At 41.5% G+C, this 25,472-nt stretch overlaps 1 protein-coding gene across 1 annotated transcript in view; it reads left to right on the top strand.

Moving 5' to 3' along the window:
* The window catches only part of SLC29A4 (solute carrier family 29 member 4), an 889,038-nt gene that overhangs the window by 394,847 nt on the left and 468,719 nt on the right, over positions 1–25,472 (top strand). The window contains exon 8 of the mRNA XM_044304489.1: positions 2,220–2,348. Coding sequence (XP_044160424.1) covers positions 2,220–2,348 — 129 coding nt within the window. The remainder of the gene's footprint in view (positions 1–2,219; positions 2,349–25,472) is intronic.

Below are 25,472 nucleotides of genomic sequence, written 5' to 3'. Positions count from 1 at the left end.
AGGTATGATCGACAATCCCAGAGATTGTTGAGATTGAAAGGAGAAACTCAAAATGCAATGAAGCAAATGAGTTACCCGTAGCAAGGAATAAAAAATAAATAAATATATATATATATATATATATATATATATATATATATAAAGAAAAATACATTTTTATATTCATTTTCATATATTAATATTCAAAATTAAAAACAGAAAATTCCCTTACCTCAAGGTAACAATGAACCGTTGTTCAGCAGATATGCAGCTCCTCATACTAGTGTCCAGGAAACTCAGGTCAGGATGAAGACAGACCAACAGGTGATCAAAGGCTTCCATGGATGTCCGGCAAAAGCTTTTGAATTTAATGGGGTCACGTCGCAGATCGTTATATAAATTATGAAATTGTCCTTACTGAAGGCGCTGAGCAACAATGGGATGGACCCACTGCCTTCTTCTCTTCCTCCCCGATTCTTCATCCAGCATCGCTGACTGCCGTTTGAATCGCCAAGCAGGAATCCAGTGAAATAGTACGTTATCCTGGTCTTCTGCCCTGAGGATCGCTGAGAAATCGGTAGAAAATGATGCCAGCCAAGCAAAGGTTTCTCACACAGCTCTGAATGATACAAACAATACAATACAATGGCGCCTGTTCTATCACATGTCCTCTGTTTTAAACCTTTTTTTTTTTTTGTACCCTTGCAACATATATTCCTCCTTCCTTTTCTTATTTTTTATTTTTTGCGGAAATACGGAATGGATGCGGATGCACTTTTGTAAAAAACTGAAGGTTTTTGCGGAAACACGGATCCGCAAAAAAACGGACTGTAAATCTGGAAAGGAAAAATACGGATGTGTGAATGGACCCTAAAAAGGAGTCTTGTTAATCCGAAACGCGTTGTCATCACTCTTGAAATAAAATACCCTATTACACATTGCTGTGGTCGTAATATTGCGCCAAGTAAATGTCAGAATAATGTGGGTCATCACTTGCCTGCACCCCCCTTTTCTTTATTATTGATCAACACTCCTCCAGAGGGTTGGCAGTGAGGATTGGACTACAACGGCAGCACAGACCATTCCCTACACACATGCCTATACTAGTGTTGTGCTTACGTTTGTACAAAATAAAATGGTGAGCCTAATTATTCAAAATAGGTGAGCCTAATTATTTAAATTGGCATCTACCAGCTAATACATATTCCCCTATGATGACCCATACATCCTCATTCACAACCCAACACAGAATGATATTCTGCAAGGGCACCTCCTTTCCTGCTTCAGCACTGATTCACTCATCCAGGCTGTATGTTGGCCTGTGAGCCTATTAGCGTAAGCCAATATATAGAAAAGATCTATGGCACACCGCTTATGGTATATTAAAGGTTATTAATTTACTCATATTTGAACACTGTGTCTCATATTACATCCAGTATTGTGTCTCATATTACATCCAGTATTGGTTAAAGCAGGCATGCTCAACCTGCAGCCCTCCAGCTGTTGTAAAACTACAACTCCCACAATGCCCTGCTGTAGGCTGATAGCTGTAAGCTGTTCTGGCATGCTGGGAGTTGTAGTTTTGCAACAGCTGGAGGGCCGCAGGTTGAGCATGCTTGTTAAAGCATAATATGGAATATCTGCAATTGTCCTGCCTCCTCTGAATACATGGAATACTGATCCCTTGATAAAGATTATACATGACCGAAACGTCGGGACCTTTGCAGATATTCCATATTATGCATTAACCAATACTGGATGTAATATGACACACAGTGTTCAAATATTAGTAAATAAATAACCTTTAATATCATCATAAGATCTTTTTTATATATTGACTTTTCTCTCTATGAGCACCCACCTTCAAGAAATAGGTGTGCAGATCCCAATAACGAATATTAGGGTAAGCCAACTTGCCTCCCCCACTTCCTCTGAGAGTGTCATGTGAGCATCACTTCTTCCTCTCTCATGATTTTTCAAGCCAACATGTGCAGTTAAAGGACGCTGCCTGCTGTTTTACTGGATTTATCCACTGAAGCGAACCTGAAAAGCTTTGTCTGCAGGATGACATCTTGGGAAGTTTGTAATGAACCTGGTTTGTTATGAACTGATCTGCTCATCTCTAGTTAACTGGATTGTCTGCCCTAATATGTGAAACTGAGCTTCCAATAAAGATTGCATAATTTAGCCAGTTTGTGTTGTTTATGTGCAAACAGTTGACATGTCTATTTAATTTGCAGGGTATATTTTCGCTCTTGGACCCCTAATCTTTATTGGAATTTGTGACATCTGGCTTGAGCTATTTACATTCAAACAGTCGTATGCCATAAACCTTTTTGCAGTCGGGGTGGTAGCTTTTGGATGCACAGGTAAGTAACAGAACAACTAAACTGAAGTTTATTTGATAACTACCCTTTATAGTGTATTTCAGATTACTTTTTTTATTATTGAACATAAAAATAAACAATTTGGATTATGAAGCAATAAAAAGAGTAGTATTATCATGAACTAGATGAGCAATAACAATCAAGGGCTCATGCACATGGCCGTAGCTGTTTTTGTGGTTCGCAAAACACGTATACCAGCCATGTTTTTTCCACATTTTGTGGAGCGCAATGTCCTGCGATCTAGTTAGCAGTTTTATCCTTGTACGTAAAGAGACCCAGTTTCTAAAAATGAGAAATCTTACTACAAAATATACTACTAATAGGGATGAGTGGACTGCTGGATGTTTGGGTTCGAGGGGTTCGGCCAAACTCTGTTTCAAAGTTCGGTTCAGGTTCCGAACTTGACCCCCAACAATGAACTCTATTGAAGTCAATAGGGACCTGAACTTTGGGGCACTAAAATAGCTGGAAATGGCTACAGTGCTGCAAAAGGCTCCAAAGTGGGCGTAAGAGCAGTACAATTGCCCTGCAAACAAATGTGGATAGGGAAATGACTTAAAATAATATAAAATACATTTAAAAAAAAATATACAGACGTGGACAAAATTGTTGGTACCCTTTGGTCAATGAAAGAAAAAGTCACAATGGTCACAGAAATAACTTTAATCTGACAAAAGTAATAATAAATTAAAATTCTATAAATGTTAACCAATGAAAGTCAGACATTGTTTTTCAACCATGCTTCAACAGAATTATGTAAAAAAATAAACTCATGAAACAGGCATGGACAAAAATGATGGTACCCCTAACTTAATATTTTGTTGCGCAACCTTTTGAGGCAATCACTGCAATCAAACGCTTCCTGTAACTGTCAATGAGACATCTGCACCTCTCAGCAGGTATTTTGGCCCACTCCTCATGAGCAAACTGCTCCAGTTGTGTCCGGTTTGAAGGGTGCCTTTTCCAGACTGCATGTTTCAGCTCCTTCCAAAGATGCTCAATAGGATTGAGGTCAGGGCTCATAGAAGGCCACTTTAGAATAGTCCAATTTTTTCCTCTTAGCCATTCTTGGGTGTTTTTAGCGGTGTGTTTTGGGTCATTGTCCTGTTGCAAGACCCATGACCTGCGACTGAGACCAAGCTTTCTGACACTGGCTAGTACATTTCTCTCTAGAATTCCTTGATAGTCTTGAGATTTCATTGTACCCTGCACAGATTCAAGACACCCTGTGCCAGACGCAGCAAAGCAGCCCCAGAACATAACAGAGCCTCCTCCATGTTTCACAGTAGGGACAGTGTTCTTTTCTTGATATGCTTCATTTTTTCGTCTGTGAACATACAGCTGATGTGCCTTGGCAAAAACTTCGATTTTTGTCTCATCTGTCCACAGGACATTCTCCCAGAAGCTTTGTGGCTTGTCAACATGTAGTTTGGCATATTCCAGTCTTGCTTTTTTATGATTCGTTTTCAACAATGGTGTCCTCCTTGGTCGTCTCCCATGTAGTCCACTTTGGCTCAAACAACGACGGATGGTGCGATCTGACACTGATGTTCCTTGAGCATGAAGTTCACCTTGAATCTCTTTAGAAGTCTTTCTAGGCTCTTTTGTTACCATTCGGATTATCCGTCTCTTAGATTTGTCATCAATTTTCCTCCTGCGGCCACGTCCAGGGAGGTTGGCTACAGTCCCATGGATCTTAAACTTATGAATAATATGTGCAACTGTACTCACAGGAACATCTAGTTGCTTGGAGATGGTCTTATAGCCTTTACCTTTAACATGCTTGTCTATAATTTTCTTTCTGATCTCTTGAGACAGCTCTTTCCTTTGCTTCCTCTGGTCCATGTCGAGTGTGGTACACACCATATCACCAAACAACACAGTGATTACCTGGAGCCATATATATAGGCCCAATGGCTGATTACAAGGTTGTAGACACCTGTGATGCTAATTAGTGGACACACCTTGAATTAACATGTCCCTTTGGTCACATTATGTTCTGTGTTTTCTAGGGGTACCATCATTTTTGTCCATGCCTGTTTCATGAGTTTATTTTTTTACATAATTCTGTTGAAGCATGGTTGAAAAACAATGTCTGACTTTCATTGGTTAACATTTATAGAATTTTAATTTATTATTACTTTTGTCAGATTAAAGTTATTTCTGTGACCATTGTGACTTTTTCTTTCATTGACCAAAGGGTACCAACAATTTTGTCCACGTCTGTATATATCTTCAACCAAGAACCAGAGGTCCAAGTTTAGTAGGAAGTTGAGGAGGCTGTGGACATGGTGTAGGTTGAAGAGGCAGAGTGGATGGAGGAAGGTGGCCACCCAGTAATCAGCATTGGTTAGAAAATGGTTGTTTTGCAACTCAGCGGATATTTTTAAAAGCATCCTAAAATCTAATTATGGAAGGTACATACCTTATGGGAATAAAAGGTTAAGGAACAAGAAAAAAGCTACGTGGATAAATAGAAATGTATAGAAAGCAAAACAATGACAAAAAGAAAGCATTTAAATCACTAAAACAGGAGGGTAGCAAGGAAGCATTGAAAAACTAGGACAAAAAATAAATGTAAAAGACTTTACAGAGTGATGGGGGGAGGGGAGTTGCAGAGAGTGATGAAGAAAAAGGAAAGCTTATAAATATTCTTTTATCCACTGTATTCACTGAATAAAATAAACAGTCAGATGAAATGCAGAATGTAAAAGTAAATTCCACATTAAAAGTGCCCTGTCTGACCCAGGAAGAAGTACAGCGCCGTCTTAAAAAGATTAAAATAGACAAATCGCCAGAACCAGATGGCATACACCCCCATATCCTAAGAGAATTAAGTAATGTCACAACCAGAACCTTATTTCTGATATTTAAGGACACTGTACTGACAGGGAGTGTTCCAAAGGATTGGCACACAGCAAATGAGGTACTGATATTCAAAAAGGGTGCAAAAACAGAGCCTGGAAACTATAGGCTTGTAAGTTTAACATCTGTCATGGGTAAACTGTTTAAAGGTTTTCTAAGAGATGCTATCTTGGAGTACCTCAATGAAAATAAGCAAATAATGCCATATCAGCATGGCTTCACGAGGGATCGGTCATGTCAAAGTAATTTAATCAGTTTCTATAAGGAGGTAAGTTCTAGACTTGACCGCAGAGAATCAATGGATGTTGTATATCTGGACTTCTCCAAAGTATTTGACACTGTACCACATACAAGATTAGTATATAAAATAAGAATGCTTGGACTGGAGGGAAAATGTCTGTATGTGGTGTAGGAGAGTCCCCGGAATAATAATGGACGGACGATACGTGCCACCAGAGGTCCTGGCCTCGGTGGAGTAAGAACCGGATCATTGCGGTTACAGCGGCGAATGCTGCTGGCGCAGCGTGTCCGGGCCGGTTCTTACTGGGAACAGGTAAAGAGTGGGGGGGTGCCTGTTCCCCACGGCCAGCCAAGGTTTTTGGTGGAGCTGGGCCTTTAAAGAACCCAGCCTGCTGATGATGGGGGTGGGGTGTGTCTTGCTGTGCTGGAGGTTTCCACAGACAGAGTCAGTGCTGGTGAAGGAGAGTCTGGGAGCAGCACACATTGAAGGATAGCCTGGGACCTGTGGTGCTACGAGCCGAAGGGGCTCTGGCCTGAGGGAGACAAAGGCAGGTAGCTTACAAGCCTGCAGAACTGCTGTGGTCTGTCCAAACCAAGGTGACTCAAACCTGCTGTTTATTTCCTATGGAAGGACTTTTGTTTTATGCACTATGTGAATATGCCCCTGTGTGGTCTGCACATTGCCTGTTATGCCTTTGGTGTGAATAAAGTCACGGTGTATCACAAAGACTGTCTGTGATTGCCTCAATACTGCCGCCGCTACCGTAGCCTACCACGGGCACATCCCCACAATTGGTGGAGGATGCGGGCTTTCCTGCAGTGAGGCAGGCCTGAGGCAAAAGTTGTGTTGGACTGCATGTCATATATCAGGCCTGCAAGTTTTATGGTTCCTGACAAGATGGAGGAGGCCATTAAGCACCTGATTCAGAATAATGTACAGCAGCAACAGGCATTGCAGGCTCAGTGGGAAAGTAATGAGCTACAGCAAAAAAGACATGAGGAGGCTATGTGTGCACAGCAGCAAACAAACAATCTCCTAATGCAGCAGCTGGTAGCCATGCAAGAGTCAGTGCGAACATCCCTGCAAGGAGTTTCAACTGCGACAACCCCGACTGTGTCTACCGCCAGGGACAAAGTCCGATCCGCCCTGAGGAAAATGGGTCCGGGAGATGATATAGAGGCATTCCTGATGGTGTTCGAAAGAACCGCGGAGCAAGAGAGGCTGCCTTTGGAGCAGTGGGCCGAGGTGGTGGCGCCTTTTCTGGTGGGGGACGCACAAAAGGCCTATTTTGACCTCAGCCGCGATGAGGCCAAGGACTATGAGAGGCTAAAAGCTGAGGTGTTGGCCAGGTTGGGGGTAAACACCTATGTGCGAGCGCACAGGGTGTATCAGTGGGTGTTTGCCGAGTCCTGACCCGTCCGGTCACAAGCCTATGACTTACTTCACCTAGTAAAAAAATTGCTTCAGCCTGAAATATTGAGCACTTCTCAGATGGTTGAAAGGGTCGTGGTCGACAGGTTCGTGCGTACCCTCCCGAGAGCCATACAGCGCTGGGTGGGACAAGGCGATCCAGGCAACCTGGAACAACTGGTTAGCCTGGTGGAGAGGTATATGGCCACTCAGGATTTGGTGCGGGACTCAGCGGTACTACCGAAGTCACGTCAGCCCCCGTTGCCGACCCGGGATCCTGAAAAAGGGATCCCACCACATAAGGAGGGGAGTGGATTTCCAGTCCGTGGGAGGAATACCCTGGGGAGGAGGGAGGCTGCGAGGATCAGATGTTGGCATTGTCAGGACTGGGGACATGTGGCATCCAACTGCCCTAGGGCATCCGAACCCATGGACTGCGGGTTCGCTCGCCGGTCCTCTTTTTATGCCCAACTGGTGTATATAGCTGACCCCTCCGGTGTGTGATGTCGTTGTTAATGGACACTCCGTGCAGGCCCTGCTGGACTCTGGGAGCCTGGTAACTCTGGTCCATGAGTCGCTGGTAACGGAAAAACTCCCAGAAAGGCGAACCCTTACCATTGTCTGTATACATGGGGATCGCAGGGAGTATCCCACCACTAAGGTTACCCTGGCAGTGTGTGGAAAGGAGGTACCACATGTCGTCGGGGTGGGGAGACGGCTCCCTTATGCCGCAATATTGGGGAGGGACTTTCCCCTGTTCTGGACTTTGTGGAGGAACGGGTTGCCTACCTGTGGGGAAGGAAAATGTCCAGGTCCCGAGCCCGAGGACCCCGAGGCAGGGGCCCCAGCTGTAGGGGTCACCGTAGGGGAGGTAGAGTGTAACCCTGACCGGTTTCCCCTAGAAGTATTGGTGGGTGAGACAGTAGAAAGTTCATCCATCCTGGATCTGGAGGTACCCCGAGAAACCTTCGGGACCGCACAGCTCCAGGATTCGACGTTATTGCGGGCTAGAGAAGGTGTGTCGGTGATTAATGGTGTTGCCCAGCGTCCCGGCGCCGATACCGTTTTTCCTCACCTGGCCTATAACCAGGACCTGTTATATAGGGTAGACAAGGTGAGGCAGGAGGTGGTGGAACAACTGGTGGTGCCCCAGCCTTACCGGCGAATGGTCTTGGATTTAGCGCATGCGCATGTGTTGGGTGGTCATCTGGGGGTTAAGAAAACGCTGGAGCGAATTCTACAACGGTTCTATTGGCCTGGGATATATGAGGAAGTCCGGAGGTTCTGTCAGTCCTGTCCAGTGTGTCAGCTGACTAGCCCCCAACCTCAGTATCGCAGTCCACTGGTACCTATGCCCATTATAGAGGTGCCCTTCGAAAGGATCACCATGGATCTGGTAGGCCCCATTATTAAGTCAGCCCGAGGTCACCAACACATCCTGGTAGTATTAGACTATGCCACTCGCTATCCAGAGGCGGTCCCATTGCGCCATACGTCGGCCAAGGTAATAGCTAAAGAGCTCATGAGTATGTTTGCCCGGGTGGGGATACCAAAGGAGATTCTGACGGACCAGGGGACACCCTTTATGTCCTAAATAACAAAGGAATTGTGTAAGCTATTAAATATTAAGCACCTGCACACGTCCGTCTACCATCCCCAAACCGATGGGTTAGTAGAACGGTTTAATAAGACCCTGAAGTCCATGCTAAAAAGAGTCGTGGCTAAGGACGGGAGAGATTGGGACTTACTGTTGCCCTATGTTTTGTTTGCGGTACGGGAAGTGCCCCAGGCGTCCACAGGGTTCTCGCCCTTTGAGTTGTTATATGGGCGACATCCCCGTGGGCTACTGGATATCGCTAAGGAGGCATGGGAGCAACAGCCTACGCCTCATAAAAGTGTGATAGAGCACATAGGAAAAATGCAGGACCGAATAGGGGTCGTGTTGCCGATCGTCCGTGAGCACATGGAAGCGGCACAACTGGCCCAGAGTTGGGTATATAACCGAACCGCCCGGGTAAGGACATTTCACCCGGGTGACCGAGTTCTTGTACTCGTGCCCACGGTCGAGAGTAAATTCTTGGCCCGGTGGCAAGGACCCTATGAAGTTAAGGAGAAAGTGGGCCCAGTTGATTACAGGATATACCAGCCAGGGCGGCGGAAGCCCGAACAGGTATATCATGTGAATCTACTAAAACCTTGGAGAGACAGAGAGAATTTGTTTGGAGACAGCCCGCCCTCTGTCGGGACGTCAGGGAGTAACCCGGGGTCACCAGGTGTTCCGGAGAACGCCGCTAGGGTGACGATAGGGGACGGACTGTCGACCAAACAAGCACAAGAGGTGAGAGAATTTGTTAGTCGGAATAGGGACGTATTCTCTGACCTTCCTGGACGTACCACCTTGATCGAGCATGACATTGTCACCGAGCCCCGGGTGAAAGTCCGCCTAAGACCATACCGAGTACCGGAGGCTCGGCGACAGGCCATTTCGCAGGAGGTAAGATTGATGCTACGTCTAGGGGTCATAGAAGAGTCAAAGAGCGAGTGGGCTAGCCCGATTGTCCTTATTCCCAAACCGGATGGTTCATTACGGTTCTGTAATGATTTTAGGAAATTGAATGAGGTATCAAAATTTGACGCCTATCCCATGCCTCGGGTAGACAAGTTGCTAGAGCGGCTGGGAAAAGCCCGGTATTTTTCGATCCTAGATCTCACGAAGGGCTACTGGCAGGTACCTCTGACGGAGGCGGCAAAGGAGAAGACGGCCTTTGTCACCCCGGAGGGGCTTTTTCAGTGTAGGGTGTTGCCTTTTGGGTTGCATGGCGCTCCGGCTACGTTCCAGCGTCTGATGGATGTCGTCCTCAAGCCCCATCACCAGTATACCTCCGCGTATCTGGATGATATAGTCGTGTTTAGCCCAGACTGGGAGGGTCATTTGTCAAAACTTCAGGCAGTGATAGATTCTCTAAGGAAGGCGGGGTTAACTGCCAACCCAAAAAAATGCTCGGTGGGACTAGAGGAAGCTCGCTATTTGGGGTATGTGATTGGACGCGGAGTCATTAGGCCCCAAGTGAATAAAGTTGAAGCAATCCGGAATTGGCCCAGGCCTCGTACGTCCAAGCAAGTACGGTCATTTTTGGGCCTGATTGGGTACTACATGAGGTTCATTCCCCATTTTGCCACCTTGGCAGCCCCGTTAACCGGCCTCTTGAAGGGTAGAAAATCGGTGATGGTTCGCTGGGGGGAGCAGGAGGAGGAGGCGTTCTCCCGTTTGAAGTCGGCCCTATGTGAGTCCCCAGTTCTGGTGACGCCCGACTTCAAGCGGGAGTTTGTAGTTCAAACAGATGCCTCGGGAGTAGGACTAGGGGCTGTGCTTTCCCAAGAGCTCAACGGGGAAGAGCACCCCATGGTTTTTCTAAGCCGCAAGCTTACCCCAGCAGAAACCCGGTATAGCATTGTGGAGAGAGAGTGCCTCGCCATCAAGTGGGCACTCGAGTCTCTCAGATATTACCTTCTGGGGAGAAGGTTCCGTCTGGTGACGACCACTCCCCTCTCCAGTGGATGAGTCGGGCTAAGGAGGGGAGCGCTCGGGTTACCAGGTGGTTCTTGTCCCTCCAGAACTTTAAGTTCACTGTTGAGCACAGGGCCGGCCGCTTACAGGGGAACGCAGATGCCCTGTCCCGGGTACACTGCTGTTCATGTGTTCACCCCCTCAGGCTTGAACAGTATGTTCAAGCCCTCAGGGGTGAACAAAGGGGGGGATATGTAGGAGAGTCCCCGGAATAATAAAAAAAAAAAAATAATAGTAAAAAAAAAAAATAGCAAAGAGTGGGGGGGGGGGGGGGTGCCTGTTCCCCACGGCCAGCCCAGGTTTTTGGTGGAGCTGGGCCTTTAAAGAACCCAGCCTGCTGATGATGGGGGTGGGGTGGGTCTTGCTGTGCTGGAGGTTGCCACAGACAGAGTCAGTGCTGGTGAAGGAGAGTCTGGGAGCAGCACACATTGAAGGATAGCCTGGGACCTGTGGTGCTACGAGCCGAAGGGGCTCTGGCCTGAGGGAGACAAAGACAAAGGCAGGTAGCTTACAAGCCTGCAGAACTGCTGTGGTCTATCCAAACCAAGGTGACTCAAACCTGCTGTTTATTTCCTATGGAAGGACTTTTGTTTTATGCACTATGTGAATATGCCCCTGTGTGGTCTGCACATTGCCTGTTATGCCTTTGGTGTGAATAAAGTCACAGTGTATCACAAAGACTGTCTGTGATTGCCTCAATACTGCCGCCGCTACCGTAGCCTACCACGAGCACATCCCCACAGTGGGTAAGTAACTGGCTCAGTGATAGAAAACAGAGGGTGGTTTTTTAAATGGTAGACACTCAGATTAGGTCACTTTTACTAGTGGAGTACCACAGGAGTCATTATTGGGCCCTATTCTCTTCAATAAATTTATTAATGATCTTATAGAAGTCTTGCACAGTAAAATATAAATGTTTGCAAATTACACTATACTGTGTAAAGTAATTAACACTGAAGAAGACAGTATACTGCTACAGATGGATCTGGATAGATTAGAGGCTTGGGCAGAGAAGTGGCAGATGAGGTTCAACACTGACAAATGTAAGGTTATGCACATGGGAAGGAATAATGCAAGTGTCACGATGCGCTCTGTGCATGGTTCCAGGAAGCGGGATGGCCGAGGCACTCTCACGTCATCAGCGCACCTGGCGTCACCCGTTCCTGTGGTAACCAAACTGGGGCTGAGTGCCGAGCTAATCACTCGGCGCTTGGCTGTATTGGAACTCAGGAGTCATGTGACGCTGGCCACGTCACATGACTCCACTAGCACCCTATTTAAACAGGCAATCTGCTGGCCACAGATTGCCTGTTTTAGAGGTCCTTCCTGCGATATTACTTACCTGGTTTGCTGCTCCTGCTTGTCTTCTGATTACCCATCCATCTCATCCCTTGGTCTTGGCATTTCCTCCTGGTTCTAACTTCGGCTTCTCCTGACGATCCTCCACTTGCTCCTCTGGTACCGTGCTGCTCTCTTGATTTCTGACTCGGCTTGTTTGACTACTCTGCTGCATGTATTGTCTGTCTTCCCTGCACTTATCCTAGCTGAGGGTTTGTCGACCAGTTGTCCCTTGTCACTAGGACTTGCAAGGCAAGTAGGCAGGGACAGGGGCGCGGGTTAAGCTCAGTGGTCACTTCCCCACCCCCTGTGTGTGTGACAGCAAGTCACCAGTACATACTAAATGGTAAAACACTGGGTAACACTGACATGGAAAAGGACCTAGGAATTTTAGTGAACAGCAAACTAAACTGTAGAAACCAGTGTCAGGCAGCTGCTGCCAAGGCAAATAACATAATGGGTTGCATCAAAAGGGGCATAGATGCCTGTGATGAGAACATGTAGTCCTGCCACTTTACAAATCACTAGTCATGTACACATGTAGTAGTGCTAGCGATCACATTAGAATCGCGTGAGTGCATAGTGATATCCTGTTTCATTAGGTAAAGAAGCGCGTAAAAAGAGTAGTGAGAAAATTCAGGGTGCAATTTGCATTTGCAAACAACAGATGACACATGAAACTACAGTTTCATACGCTAGTATTTGTCAGTATTAGTTTTTGTAGCTGATCCATAATGTACAAATGTTAGCTGCGAGGACCGAGCAGCTGAGCGATCGAGGAGGCTGCTGTACTGCAGGAGGTCACACTCACAGAGTGGTCTTTCTGACAAATTGATACTGTATTTATCAATGTACTGTGTCGGCTCAGGGCAGCAGCGGTGAGGGTGGATGCTGTGTGCGGGGACAGAGTGGCTCTGGAGGCGGGTTGACTGTGACACTTCACCAGGAGCAACCGAAAAAATAAAATATACAGTATTTCATAGACGCAAGGATGTAAGCTTGCCAATAATTCTTTACACCATGGACTACAGTATGTCTCAGGGCAGCTACAGTACATCAACATCGGTGCTGGGGCTGCAGACAAAATACAGTATCATATGAGTGGTTTTCTGTTAAAGACACAATCTGTAGCACAACATTTGAGACTGTGCGTCCTATTAATATTTCAGGAGGGGAAAGGATAAACAGATGTTACTTTCTGTTCAGGTACACATTACTGGACTAAAATCATTCAAGAAAAGACATAATCTTGCAATATAATGCTAAGAATTTCATAAAATATATATACATTTTTTCATGGGCGCTAGTGTTGAGCGAGCATGCTTGGCCGAATTGATGTGCTCGAACGCCATGCTCGAGTCTCCTCCTCGCATGTTAAGTGGCTGCTATGCAGCCAATAAACGTGCAGGTAAGTACTGCCATCACTGTAATGCCGTAGCCTTGTTGGTTACTGGCATTGCAGTGTTTGGCTGGCCGGAACACGTGATCGGCTGCTATATAGCACCTAATGGCGCTTGTTCGGCTCAAAATTAGTCAGAAAGAGCTGTGCTTCGGAGGGAACAGATATTGTAAGGAGTATTATCGCAATCTTTTTAGTTGAAAAAAGTTTCAAAGACACAAAAGTCTTTTCAACGACTTTTGTGTATGGTGGCAGCAATATAATATAGCCATAATTTTTTCCCCCATACTTTTCAATATTTTTTTGATATAGGGTGTCTGCAGTGACTTGTGAAATCTGTGCAATACCTTCTGTGTGTCAAGACAAGAGATAGAAAGAATATAATTGAAAAGTAGTATATCCTTTCCATAAGTTTTCTATAGAGGATTTCTGCAGTGACTTGTGACATATGTGCAATACCTTCTGTGTGTCAGGGCCAGAGATAGAAAAAATATAAGTGAAAACTAGTATATTTTTTCCATACTTTTCCATACATTTTCTATACAGGGTGTCTGCAGTGACTTGTGACATCTGTGCAATACCTTCTGTGTGTCAGCAGGGCCAGAGATAGGAAAAATATAAAAACAAGAAAGGACCGGCACTCACTGTAAAGTGTCTGCAAAAGGTTCTTGATTAAGGTCACATAATCCTGTGATGCGTTTCGACACTCGCAGGTGTCTTTATCAAACAGCAGCATTGCTGTTTGATAAAGACACCTGCGAGAGTTGAAAAGCGTCAAAGGATTTTGTGACAATAAACAATAATATTTTGCAGACAACTTACAGTGAGTGCCGATCCTTTCTTGTTCTTGTTTCGTGGGATGCCAATCCTAGGACACGAGCACCACAAATTATATACCTGCAGTGCCGACCTATTGTACTTATTACTTCATATAGGAAAAATATAAATAAAAATTACTATATTTTTTTCCATTCTTTTCCACAATTTTTCTATAGAGGGTGTCTGCAGTGACTTGTGACATCTGTGCAAAACCTTCTGTGTGTCAATACAAGAGATGGAAGGAATAAAAGTAAAATCTAGTATATTTTTTCCATTAGTTTTCCATAGAGAATTTCTGCAGTGACTTGTGAAACCTGTGCAATACCTTCTGTGTGTCAGAGCCAGAGATAGGAAAAATATAAGTGAAAACAAGTATATTTTTCCAATTTGTTTTATACAGAGGGTGTCTGCAGTGACTTGTGACATCTGTGCAATAGAGATAGGAAAAATATAAGATTAAACCAGTATATTTTTTCCAAACTTTTTATATCAAGGGTGTCTGCAGTGAATTGTGACATCTGTGCAATACCTTCTGTGTCAGGACAATAGATATAAAAAATATAAGTGACAACTAGTATATTTTTTCTTATAAGTTTTCCTTTAGAGGGTGTCTGCAGTGACTTGTGACATCTGCGCAATAACCTTTGTGTGTCAGGGCCAGAGATAGGAAAAATATAAATAAAAATTAGTATATTTTATTTATTCCTTTCCATAATTTTTCTATAGAGGGTGTCTGCAGTGACTTGTGACATATGTGCAATACCTTTATTGTGTCAGGGCCAGAGATAGGAAAAATACAAGTGAAAAACTAGTATATTTTTCCATACTTTTTCTATAGAGGGTGTCTGCAGTGACTTGTGTCATCTGTGCAATACGTTCTGTGTGTCAGGGCCAGAGATAGGAAAAATACAAGTGAAAAACTAGTATATTTTTCCATACTTTTTCTGTAGGTGGGTGTCTACAGTGAATTGTGACATTGTGCAATACCTTCTGTGTGTCAGAACCAGATATAGGAAAAATATAAGTGAAAATTAGTATATTTTGTCCTTACTTTTTCATATTTTTTCTTTAGAGGGTGTCTTCAGTGAAAATATTTAAGATTAAACCAGTATATTTTTTCCCAATTTTTTTTTATCTTGAGGGTGTCTGCAGTGACTTGTGACATCTGTGCAATACCTTCTGTGTGTCAAGACAAGAAATAGAAAGAATATAATTGAAAAGTAGTATATTTTTTCCATAAGTTTCCTATAGAGGATTTCAGCAGTGACATCTGTGCAATACCTTCTGTGTATGTCAGGGCCAGAGATAGGAAAAATATAAGTGAAAACTAGTAGATTTTTTTCCATATTTTTCCATACTTTTTCTATAGACTTAGAGGATGTCTGCAGTGAATTGTGACATCTGTGCAATACCTTCTGTGTGTCAGCAGAGCCAGATATAGGATAAATATAAGACCAAGAAAGGACCGGCACTCACTGTAAGTTGTCTGCAGACGGTTCTTGATTAAGGTCACATAATTCTGTGACGCGTTTTGACAATCGCAGGTGTCTTTATCAAACAGCAGCATTGCTGTTTGATAAAGACACCTGCGAGAGTTGAAAAGCGTCAAAGGATTTTGTGACAATAAACAATAATATTTTGCAGACAACTTACAGTGAGTGCCGATCCTTTCTTGTTCTTGTTTCGTGGGATGCCAATCCTAGGACACGAGCACCACAAATTATATACCTGCAGTGCCGACCTATTGTACTTATTACTTCATATAGGAAAAATATAAATAAAAATTACTATATTTTTTTCCATTCTTTTCCACAATTTTTCTATAGAGGGTGTCTGCAGTGACTTGTGACATCTGTGCAAAACCTTCTGTGTGTCAATACAAGAGATGGAAGGAATAAAAGTAAAATCTAGTATATTTTTTCCATTAGTTTTCCATAGAGAATTTCTGCAGTGACTTGTGAAACCTGTGCAATACCTTCTGTGTGTCAGAGCCAGAGATAGGAAAAATATAAGTGAAAACAAGTATATTTTTCCAATTTGTTTTATACAGAGGGTGTCTGCAGTGACTTGTGACATCTGTGCAATAGAGATAGGAAAAATATAAGATTAAACCAGTATATTTTTTCCAAACTTTTTATATCAAGGGTGTCTGCAGTGAATTGTGACATCTGTGCAATACCTTCTGTGTCAGGACAATAGATATAAAAAATATAAGTGACAACTAGTATATTTTTTCTTATAAGTTTTCCTTTAGAGGGTGTCTGCAGTGACTTGTGACATCTGCGCAATAACCTTTGTGTGTCAGGGCCAGAGATAGGAAAAATATAAATAAAAATTAGTATATTTTATTTATTCCTTTCCATAATTTTTCTATAGAGGGTGTCTGCAGTGACTTGTGACATATGTGCAATACCTTTATTGTGTCAGGGCCAGAGATAGGAAAAATACAAGTGAAAAACTAGTATATTTTTCCATACTTTTTCTATAGAGGGTGTCTGCAGTGACTTGTGTCATCTGTGCAATACGTTCTGTGTGTCAGGGCCAGAGATAGGAAAAATACAAGTGAAAAACTAGTATATTTTTTCATACTTTTTCTATAGAGGGTGTCTGCTGTGACATGTGACATCTGTGCAATACCTTCTGTGTGTCAGCAGTGCCAGATCTAGTAAAAATATAAGAACAAGAAAGGCACTCACTGTAAGTTGTCTGCAAAAGGTTCTTGTTTAATGTGACATAATCCTGTGACGCGTTTCAACACTCGCAGGTGTCTTTATCAAACAGCAGCATTGCTGTTTGATAAAGACGCTTGCGAAAGACGAAACGCGTCAAAGGAATTATGTGACAATAAACAAGAACATTTTGCAGGCAATTTACAGTGAGTGCAGGTCCTTTCTGTTCTTGTTTCGTGGGATGCCAATCCTAGGATGCAAGCACCACAAATTATTTGCATGCAGTGCCAACCTATTGTACTTATTACTTCATGTAGGAAAAATATAAGTGAAAATTACAATATTTTTTCAATTTTTTACATAACTTCTGTGTGTCAATACAAGAAATAGAAGGAATAGAAGTGAAAACTAGTATATTTATTCCTAAAGTTTTCTATAGATGATTTCTGCAGTTACTTGTGACATCTGTGCAATACCTTCTGTATGTCAGGGCCAAATACAGGTAAAATAATTGAAAACTAGTATATTTTTTCAATACTTTTTATACAGAGGGTGTCTGCAGTGACTTGTGACAACTGTGCAATACCTTCTGTGTGTCAGGGCAAGAGATAGGAAAAATATAAGTGAAAAATAGTATATTTTTTCTATACGCTTTATATAGAGGGTGTCTGCAATGAAGATGTGACATCTGTGCAATACCTTTTGTGTGTCAGGGCCAGAGATAGGAAAAATATATGTGAAAACTAGTATATTTTTTCCGTACTTCTCAATACGTTTTATATAAAGGGTGTCTGCAGTGACTTGTGACATCTGTGCAATAGATTCTTTGTGTCAGGGCCAGAGATAGAAAAAATATAAGTGAAAACTAGTATATTTTTTCCATGCTTTTTCTATAGAGGGTGTCTTTAGTGACTTGTGACATCTGTGCAATACCTTCTGTATGTCAGGGCCAGATATAGGAAAAATATAAGTGAAAACCAGTATATTTTTTTCATACTATTTCTATAGAGGGTGTCTGCAGTGACTTGTGACAACTGTGCAATTCCTTCTGTGTGTCAGGACAAGAGATAGGAAAAATATAAGTGAAAAATAGTATATTTTTTCTATACGCTTTATATAGAGGGTGTCTCCAATGACTTGTGAGATCTGTGCAATACCTTTTGTGTGTCAGGGCCAAAGATAGGAAAAATATATGGAAAACTAGTATATTTTTTCCATACTTCTCAATACGTTTTATATAAAGGGTGTCTGCAGTGACTTATGACATCTGTGCAATAGATTCTTTGTGTCAGGGCCAGAGATAGAAAAAATATAAGTGAAAACTAGTATATTTTTTCCATGCTTTTTCTATAGAGGGTGTCTTTAGTGACTTGTGACATCTGTGCAATACCTTCTGTATGTCAGGGCCAGATATAGGAAAAATATAAGTGAAAACCAGTATATTTTTTTCATACTATTTCTATAGAGGGTGTCTGCACTGACTTGCGACATCTGTGCAATACCTTCAGTCTGTCAGGACAAGAGATAGGAAAATATAAGTGAAAACTAGTATATTTTTTCCATACTTTTTCTATAGAGTGTGTCTGCAGTGACTTGTGACATCTGTGCAATACCTTCTGTGTGTCAGGGCCAGAGATAGGAAAAATACAAGTGAAAACTAGTATATTTTTTTCCATACTTTTTCTATAGAGGGTGTCTGCAGTGACTTGTGACATCTGTGCGATAACTTCTGTGTGTCAGGGCCAGAGAAAGAAAAAAATATAAGTGAAAACTAGTATACAGCATTTTGTCCAAACTTTTCCATACTTTTTCTATAGAGGGTATCTGAAGTGACTTGTGACATCTGTGCAATACCTTCTATATGTCAGGGCCATATATATGAAAAATATAAGTAAAAACTAGTATATTTTTAACATATTCTTCCATACTTTTTCTATAGAGGGTGTCTGCAGTGACTTGTGACATCTGTGCAATACCTTCTGTGTGTCAGGGCCAAAGATATGAAAAATCTTAGTAAAAACTAGTATTTTTTTAAAATACTTTTCCATACTCTTTTTTTTTTATATAGAGGGTGTCTGCACTGACTTGTGACTTCTGTGCAATACCTTAAGTCTGTCAGGACAAGAGATAGGAAAATATAAGTGAAAACTAGTATATTTTTTCCATACATTATCTATAGAGTTTGTCTGCAGTGACTTGTGATATCTGTGCAATACCTTCTGTGTGTCAGGGCCAGAGATAGGAAAAATATAAGTGAAAACTAGTATATTTTTTCCATACTTTTTCTATAGAGGGTGTCTGCAGTGACTTGTGACATCTGTGCGATAACTTCTGTGTGTCAGGGCCGGAGAAAGAAAAAAATATAAGTGAAAACTAGTATATTTTGTCTATACTTTTCCATACTTTTTCTATAGAGGGTGTCTGCAGTGACTTGTGACATCTGTGCAATACCTTCAGTCTGTCAGGACAAGAGATAGGAAAATATAAGTGAAAACTAGTATATTTTTTCCATACGTTTTCTATAGAGTTTGTCTGCAGTGACTTGTGACATCTGTGCAATACCTTCTGTATGTCATTTTTAACATATTCTTCCATACTTTTTCTATAGAGGGTGTCTGCAGTGACTTGTGACATCTGCAGTGACTTGTGACCAGAGACTGGAAAAATATAAGTGAAAATAAATATATATTTTCCCTACTTTTCAATACGTTTTATATAGAGGGTGTCTGCAGTGACTTGACATCTGAGCAATACTTTTTGTTTATCGGGGTCAGAGATAGGAAAAATATAAGTGAAAACTAGTAGATTTTTTCCATACTTTTCTATAGAGGGTGTCTGCAGTGACATCTGTGCAATACCTTCTGTGTGTCAAGACCAGAGATAGGAAAAATATAAATGAAAACTGGTATATATTTTTTTTATTTTTTTATTACATTTTTTATACAGTGTGTTTGCAGTGACATTCTGTTTTTCAGAACCAGAGACTGGAAAAATATTATTGAAAACTAGTATATTTTTTCCATAATTTTTCTATAGAGGGTGTCTGCAGTGACTTGTGACATCTGTGCAATACCTTCTGTGTATCACGACCAGAGACTGGAAAAATATAAGTGAAAACTAGTATATTTTTTCCATACTTTTCCATACTTTTTCTAATGAGGGTGTCTGCAGTGACTTGTGACATCTCTGCAATACCTTCAATGTGTCATGGCCAGAGATAGGAAAAATGTAAGTGTATATATTTTCATTTTTTTTCATTACTTTTTCTATACAGTGTGTTTGTAGTGACTTGTGACATCTGAGCAATACAGTTTGTTTATCAGGGTTAGAGATAGGAAAAATATAAGTGAAAACTAGTATATGTTTTCCATTTTTTTCATTACTTTTTCTATGAAGTGTGTTTGTAGTGACTGTAACATCTGTGCAATACCTTTTGTGTATCGGGGTCAGAGATAGGAAAAATATAAGTGAGAACTAGTATATTTTGTTTCATATTTTTCAATAATATTTATATAGAGGGTGTCTGCAGTGACTTGTGACATCTGTGCAATACCTTCTGTGTATCGGGGTCAGAGATAGGAAAAATATAAGTGAGAACTAGTATATTTTGTTTCATATTTTTCAATAATATTTATATAGAGGGTGTCTGCAGTGACTTGTGACATCTGTGCAATACCTTCTGTGTGTCAGGGCCAGAGATAGGACAAATTTAAGTGAAAACCAGTATATTTTTTCAATACTTTTCCATACTTTTTCTATAGAGGGTGTCTGCAGTGACTTGTGACATCTGTGCAATACCTTCTGTATATCAGGACCAGAGACTGGAAAAATATAAGTGTAAACTAGTATATTTTTTCCATACTTTTTGTATTGAGGGTGTCTGCAGTGACTTGTGACATCTGCAGTGACTTGTGACCAGAGACTGGAAAAATATAAGTGAAAATAAATATATATTTTCCCTACTTTTCAATACGTTTTATATAGAGGGTGTCTGCAGTGACTTGACATCTGAGCAATACTTTTTGTTTATCGGGGTCAGAGATAGGAAAAATATAAGTGAAAACTAGTAGATTTTTTCCATACTTTTCTATAGAGGGTGTCTGCAGTGACATCTGTGCAATACCTTCTGTGTGTCAAGACCAGAGATAGGAAAAATATAAATGAAAACTAGTATATATTTTTTTTATTTTTTTATTACATTTTTTATACAGTGTGTTTGCAGTGACATTCTGTTTTTCAGAACCAGAGACTGGAAAAATATTATTGAAAACTAGTATATTTTTTCCATAATTTTTCTATAGAGGGTGTCTGCAGTGACTTGTGACATCTGTGCAATACCTTCTGTGTATCACGACCAGAGACTGGAAAAATATAAGTGAAAACTAGTATATTTTTTCCATACTTTTCCATACTTTTTCTAATGAGGGTGTCTGCAGTGACTTGTGACATCTCTGCAATACCTTCAATGTGTCATGGCCAGAGATAGGAAAAATTTAAGTGTATATATTTTCATTTTTTTCATTACTTTTTCTATACAGTGTGTTTGTAGTGACTTGTGACATCTGAGCAATACAGTTTGTTTATCAGGGTTAGAGATAGGAAAAATATAAGTGAAAACTAGTATATTTTTTCCATACTTTTTTTATAGAGGGTGTCTGGAGTGACTTGTGATATCTGTGCAATACCTTCTGTGTGTCAGCCTGGTGCGATGTTGAATCGCTGTATTCCGGTATTCGCCATAAGGACGGTTTGTCTATGTCTAACATAGAAGATGAACTGGGTGAGTTTATTGTGGAACTTTTGGAGTTTGTCTTAACCCACAATTTTTTTATCTTCGGGGACACCTTCTACCTACAGCTCCAGGAGACAGCTATGGGGGCGGCCTGTGCGCCGTCCTATGCCGTCCTGTTCCTGGGGCTGTGGGAGAGGGAGGTGTTCCTTGCGGAGGTATTTGGGGACATTGGTGGTGTCCAGATGTGGTCCCGCTACATTGACGATATATTTGTCGTGTGGCAGGGCCCACAGTTGGGATTCTCAGAATTGGTAGAATCACTTAACCTTAACAATCGGAACATCACGCTGACGTTCAGGATCGATAAGACCCATCTCGATTTTCTTGACGTACTGTCAGAAACCATCATGATATAGTTTACTTTGCCCTCAAGTTTGCCCTCAGTCAAGATGGTGGATTATGTGTTTCCTGGTTGCCATCTCACTTCCTGTTCCTGTCAGAAACCACCCTGATATACTTTGCCCTGAAGTTTGCCCTCAGTCAAGATGGCGGATTATGTGTTTCCTGGTTGCCATCTCACTTCCTGTTCCTGTTCCTTTTTAAACTGGCCAGACCGTCCTGTTCTTGCTAGAGTATTGTGTTTGGCTTTTAGTCTGCAATCCTCTTGCTGGAACTCACTCCTCCGTGTGTTCTGTGCCCTAGCGGTTCTCCCTGCTACCTCCTGTTGCTGACCCGGACTGTTCTTGGACCTTCGTACCTGCTTGCTGCCTGCCCTGACTTCTGCTATCCTGACCTCGGTTCTCGTCTACAGACTCTGTCTCACCCGTGCGGAGCACAACAACGTGGGTTCTGCTACATCCGTGATATATATACTCTGCTCCTAAGTCCTGGCCATAGGATTCCAGTTCTGTTGCACCAGTATCGTGACACGTACATATGGTGGATGAGTCTGGGAAGATATCCACTGATTTGTTCCGTAAGGCGAAATCTACCAACTCGCTTTCACATGCGCACTCTTGTCACCCATACAGCCTTATTCTAAGCATCCCATATGGTCAATTCCTGAGAGCTAGGAGGATCTGCTCAACAGACAAAGCATTCAATAGACGGTCCAGGGACCTGGCAAAAATAATTCCCACCTGTCCGTCTATTACATATAGACGTACAAAAATGTTTAAAGATCTTTTGGTGACTAGCTACCATCCAGGTCATCAGACCAAATTAAATCCTAACTCAAAAGGCACCAAATGGGGTTGTTCCCCATGTGGGAAGTATGTGGCATGTTCTAACATTGACAGAGCCTCCACTTTTGGTAATCCATTTGTGAATACCAAACAATACACCATTACACATACCATCACATGCAATATATCTGGTGTTATATATTTGGGGATTTGTCCATCTCCACGTATCTACATTGGGCTGACCTCCAGAGAACTCAAGAGAAGAACACGTGAGCACATCTTAGTTATCGAGGCGGCCAAGGATGAAAAAGATATCACCCTGTTAAAAACCATTCCAAAACACTTTAGAATTCGTGGGATTGACAGGGTGTATATTACACCACGTGGCGGCAACTGAAGAAAGATCTTGGCACAAAAAGAAGTACGTTGGATCCATGAGTTAGATTGCATTACACCTAAGGGATTGAACGAGGACATGTCCTTTGCCCCTTTTCTCTAACAAATATGTTTATATATACGCTAATTGGAGTCTTCTTGAGGTACCTCTGCGCATCCTGGGTCCCTTGTTTTTAACTTGCTTATTTTCCTTTCATTCCCCCGTTCTTAACTTGTCTTGTTTTCTTTATTTCATATCTAGTACCACCTATGACATTTCTTGGAGCTGTGGACCATATCAGTGGAAGCGTTACTGCATCTGACCTCCCTTGACAACATCCTTTTTCTTATTTTTTTGTATCATATCAATTTTCTTATTCTTTTCTGTATAACTATTGTTATTTTCCAACTAGTTTTGGATCAAGTAATACCACGATCTCACCTGACTATGTGACTACAAAATATCTGTGGCAGTCTATAAATCCTTTTTCTGCACATGTTCTTTCTTTATACAGAATTGATTGCCTGCCAGTTTCAGTTTCTTGTATTCTTTTCCTAGTTTATGCACTCTTTCACTCCCTCCCTCCCCTCCCCTGTTCTTCCTTCGCTTTTTATATGCATACCCCTACAGGCTAGGCAAATCTTATACTTAGCACTTTATCATCTCCTGATGTCCTATATATATTACACAAAGCGCTTGGACTAATATGTTGTCTAATTTGAATATATAATAGTCCTTTACACATATGTTCTTGTACATTGCACTTTATAGTGCCTTTGATTGATTACAGGTACTAATTGTTATTAATCATGTATTTATGTATGTATTGTCTGTTGCAAAACTACAACTCCCAGCATGCCTGCACAGCAAAAGGCTGTCCAGGCATGCTGGGAGTTGTATTTTTGCAACAGCTGGAGGCACATTGGTCGGGAAACACTGAACTAGTATATATTTTCAATGTTTTTTCATTACTTTTTCTATAGAGTGTGTCTGCAGTGACTTGTTACATCTGTGCAATACCGTCTGTGTGTCAGGGCCAGAAAAAGCAAAAATGCAAGTGAAAAATAGTATATATTTTTGATTTTTTTCATTACTTTTTCCATAGAGTGTGTTTGAATTGACTTTTGAAATGTGTGCAATACTTTCTGTGTGTCAGCACTAGAGATAGGAAAAATCTAAGTGAAAAAATATATATTTTTTCATACTTTTCAATACTTTTTCTATAGACAGTGTCTGCAGTGACTTGTGACATCTGTGCAATACCTTCTGTGTATCAAGGCCAGAGATAGGAAAAATATAAGTGTAAACTAGTATAGATTTTCCATACTTTTCAATACTTTTACTATAGAGGGTTTCTGCAGTGACTTGTGACATCTCTGCAATACCTTCTATATGTCAGGGCCAGATATATGAAAAATATAAGTAAAAACTAGAATATTTTTTCCATATTTTTCCATACTTTTTCGATCGAGGGTGTCTGCAGTGACTTGTGACATCTGTGCAATACCTTCTGTGTATCACAGCCAAAGATAGGAAAATATAAGTGTAAACTAGTACATATTTTCAATTTTTTTCATTACTTTTTCTATACAGTGTGTTTGCAGTGACTTGTAACATCTGTGCAATACCTTCTAGGTATAAGGGGCAAAGATAGGAAAAATATATGTGTAAACTAGTACAGTGTTTCCCAACCAGTGTGCCTCCAGCTGTTGCAAAACTACAACTCCTAGCATTCCTGCACAGCCAAAGGCTGTCCATGCATGTTGAGAGTTGTAGTTTTGCAACAGCTGGAGGCACATTGGTTGGGAAACTCTAAACTAGTATATATTTTCCTTTTTTTTTTCCTTACTTTTTCCATAGAGTGTGTTTGCATTGACTTGTGAAATCTGTGCAATTCCTTCTGTGTGTCAGGGCCAGATATAGGAAAAATATAAGTGAAAACTTGTATATTTTTTCCATACTTTTTCTATAGAGGGTGTCTGCGGTGACTTGTAGTATCTGTGCAATAACTTCTGTGTATCAGCACCACCTACTGGAAAAATTTAAGTGAAAACTAGTATATTTTTTCCATACTTTTTTTATAGAGGGTGTCTGCGGTGACTTGTGACATCTGTGCAATACATTTTGTGTTTTAAGGCAAGAGATAGAAAGAATATAACTGAAAACTAATATTTTTTTCATACTTTCAATACATTTTCTATAGAGGGTGTCTGCAAAGACTTGTGACATCTGTGCAATAACTTCTGTGTATCAGCACCACATACTGGAAAAATTTAAGTAAAAACTAGTATATTTTTTCCATACTTTTTTTTTTTGGGGGGTGTCTGCAGTGACTTGTTACATCTGTGCAATACGTTCTGTGTTTCAGGGCCAGAGATAGGAAAAATACAAGTGAAAACTAGTATATATTTTCCATACTTTTTCAATACAGTGTGTTTGCAGTGACTTATAACATCTGCGCAATACCTTCTGTGTGTCAGGGCCAGAGATAAGAAAAATCTAACT

The sequence above is a fragment of the Bufo gargarizans genome, chromosome 8 (genome assembly GCF_014858855.1).
Source record: "Bufo gargarizans isolate SCDJY-AF-19 chromosome 8, ASM1485885v1, whole genome shotgun sequence".
Classification (NCBI taxonomy): domain Eukaryota; kingdom Metazoa; phylum Chordata; class Amphibia; order Anura; family Bufonidae; genus Bufo; species Bufo gargarizans.
This window is presented reverse-complemented; position numbering and strand designations above follow the sequence as displayed.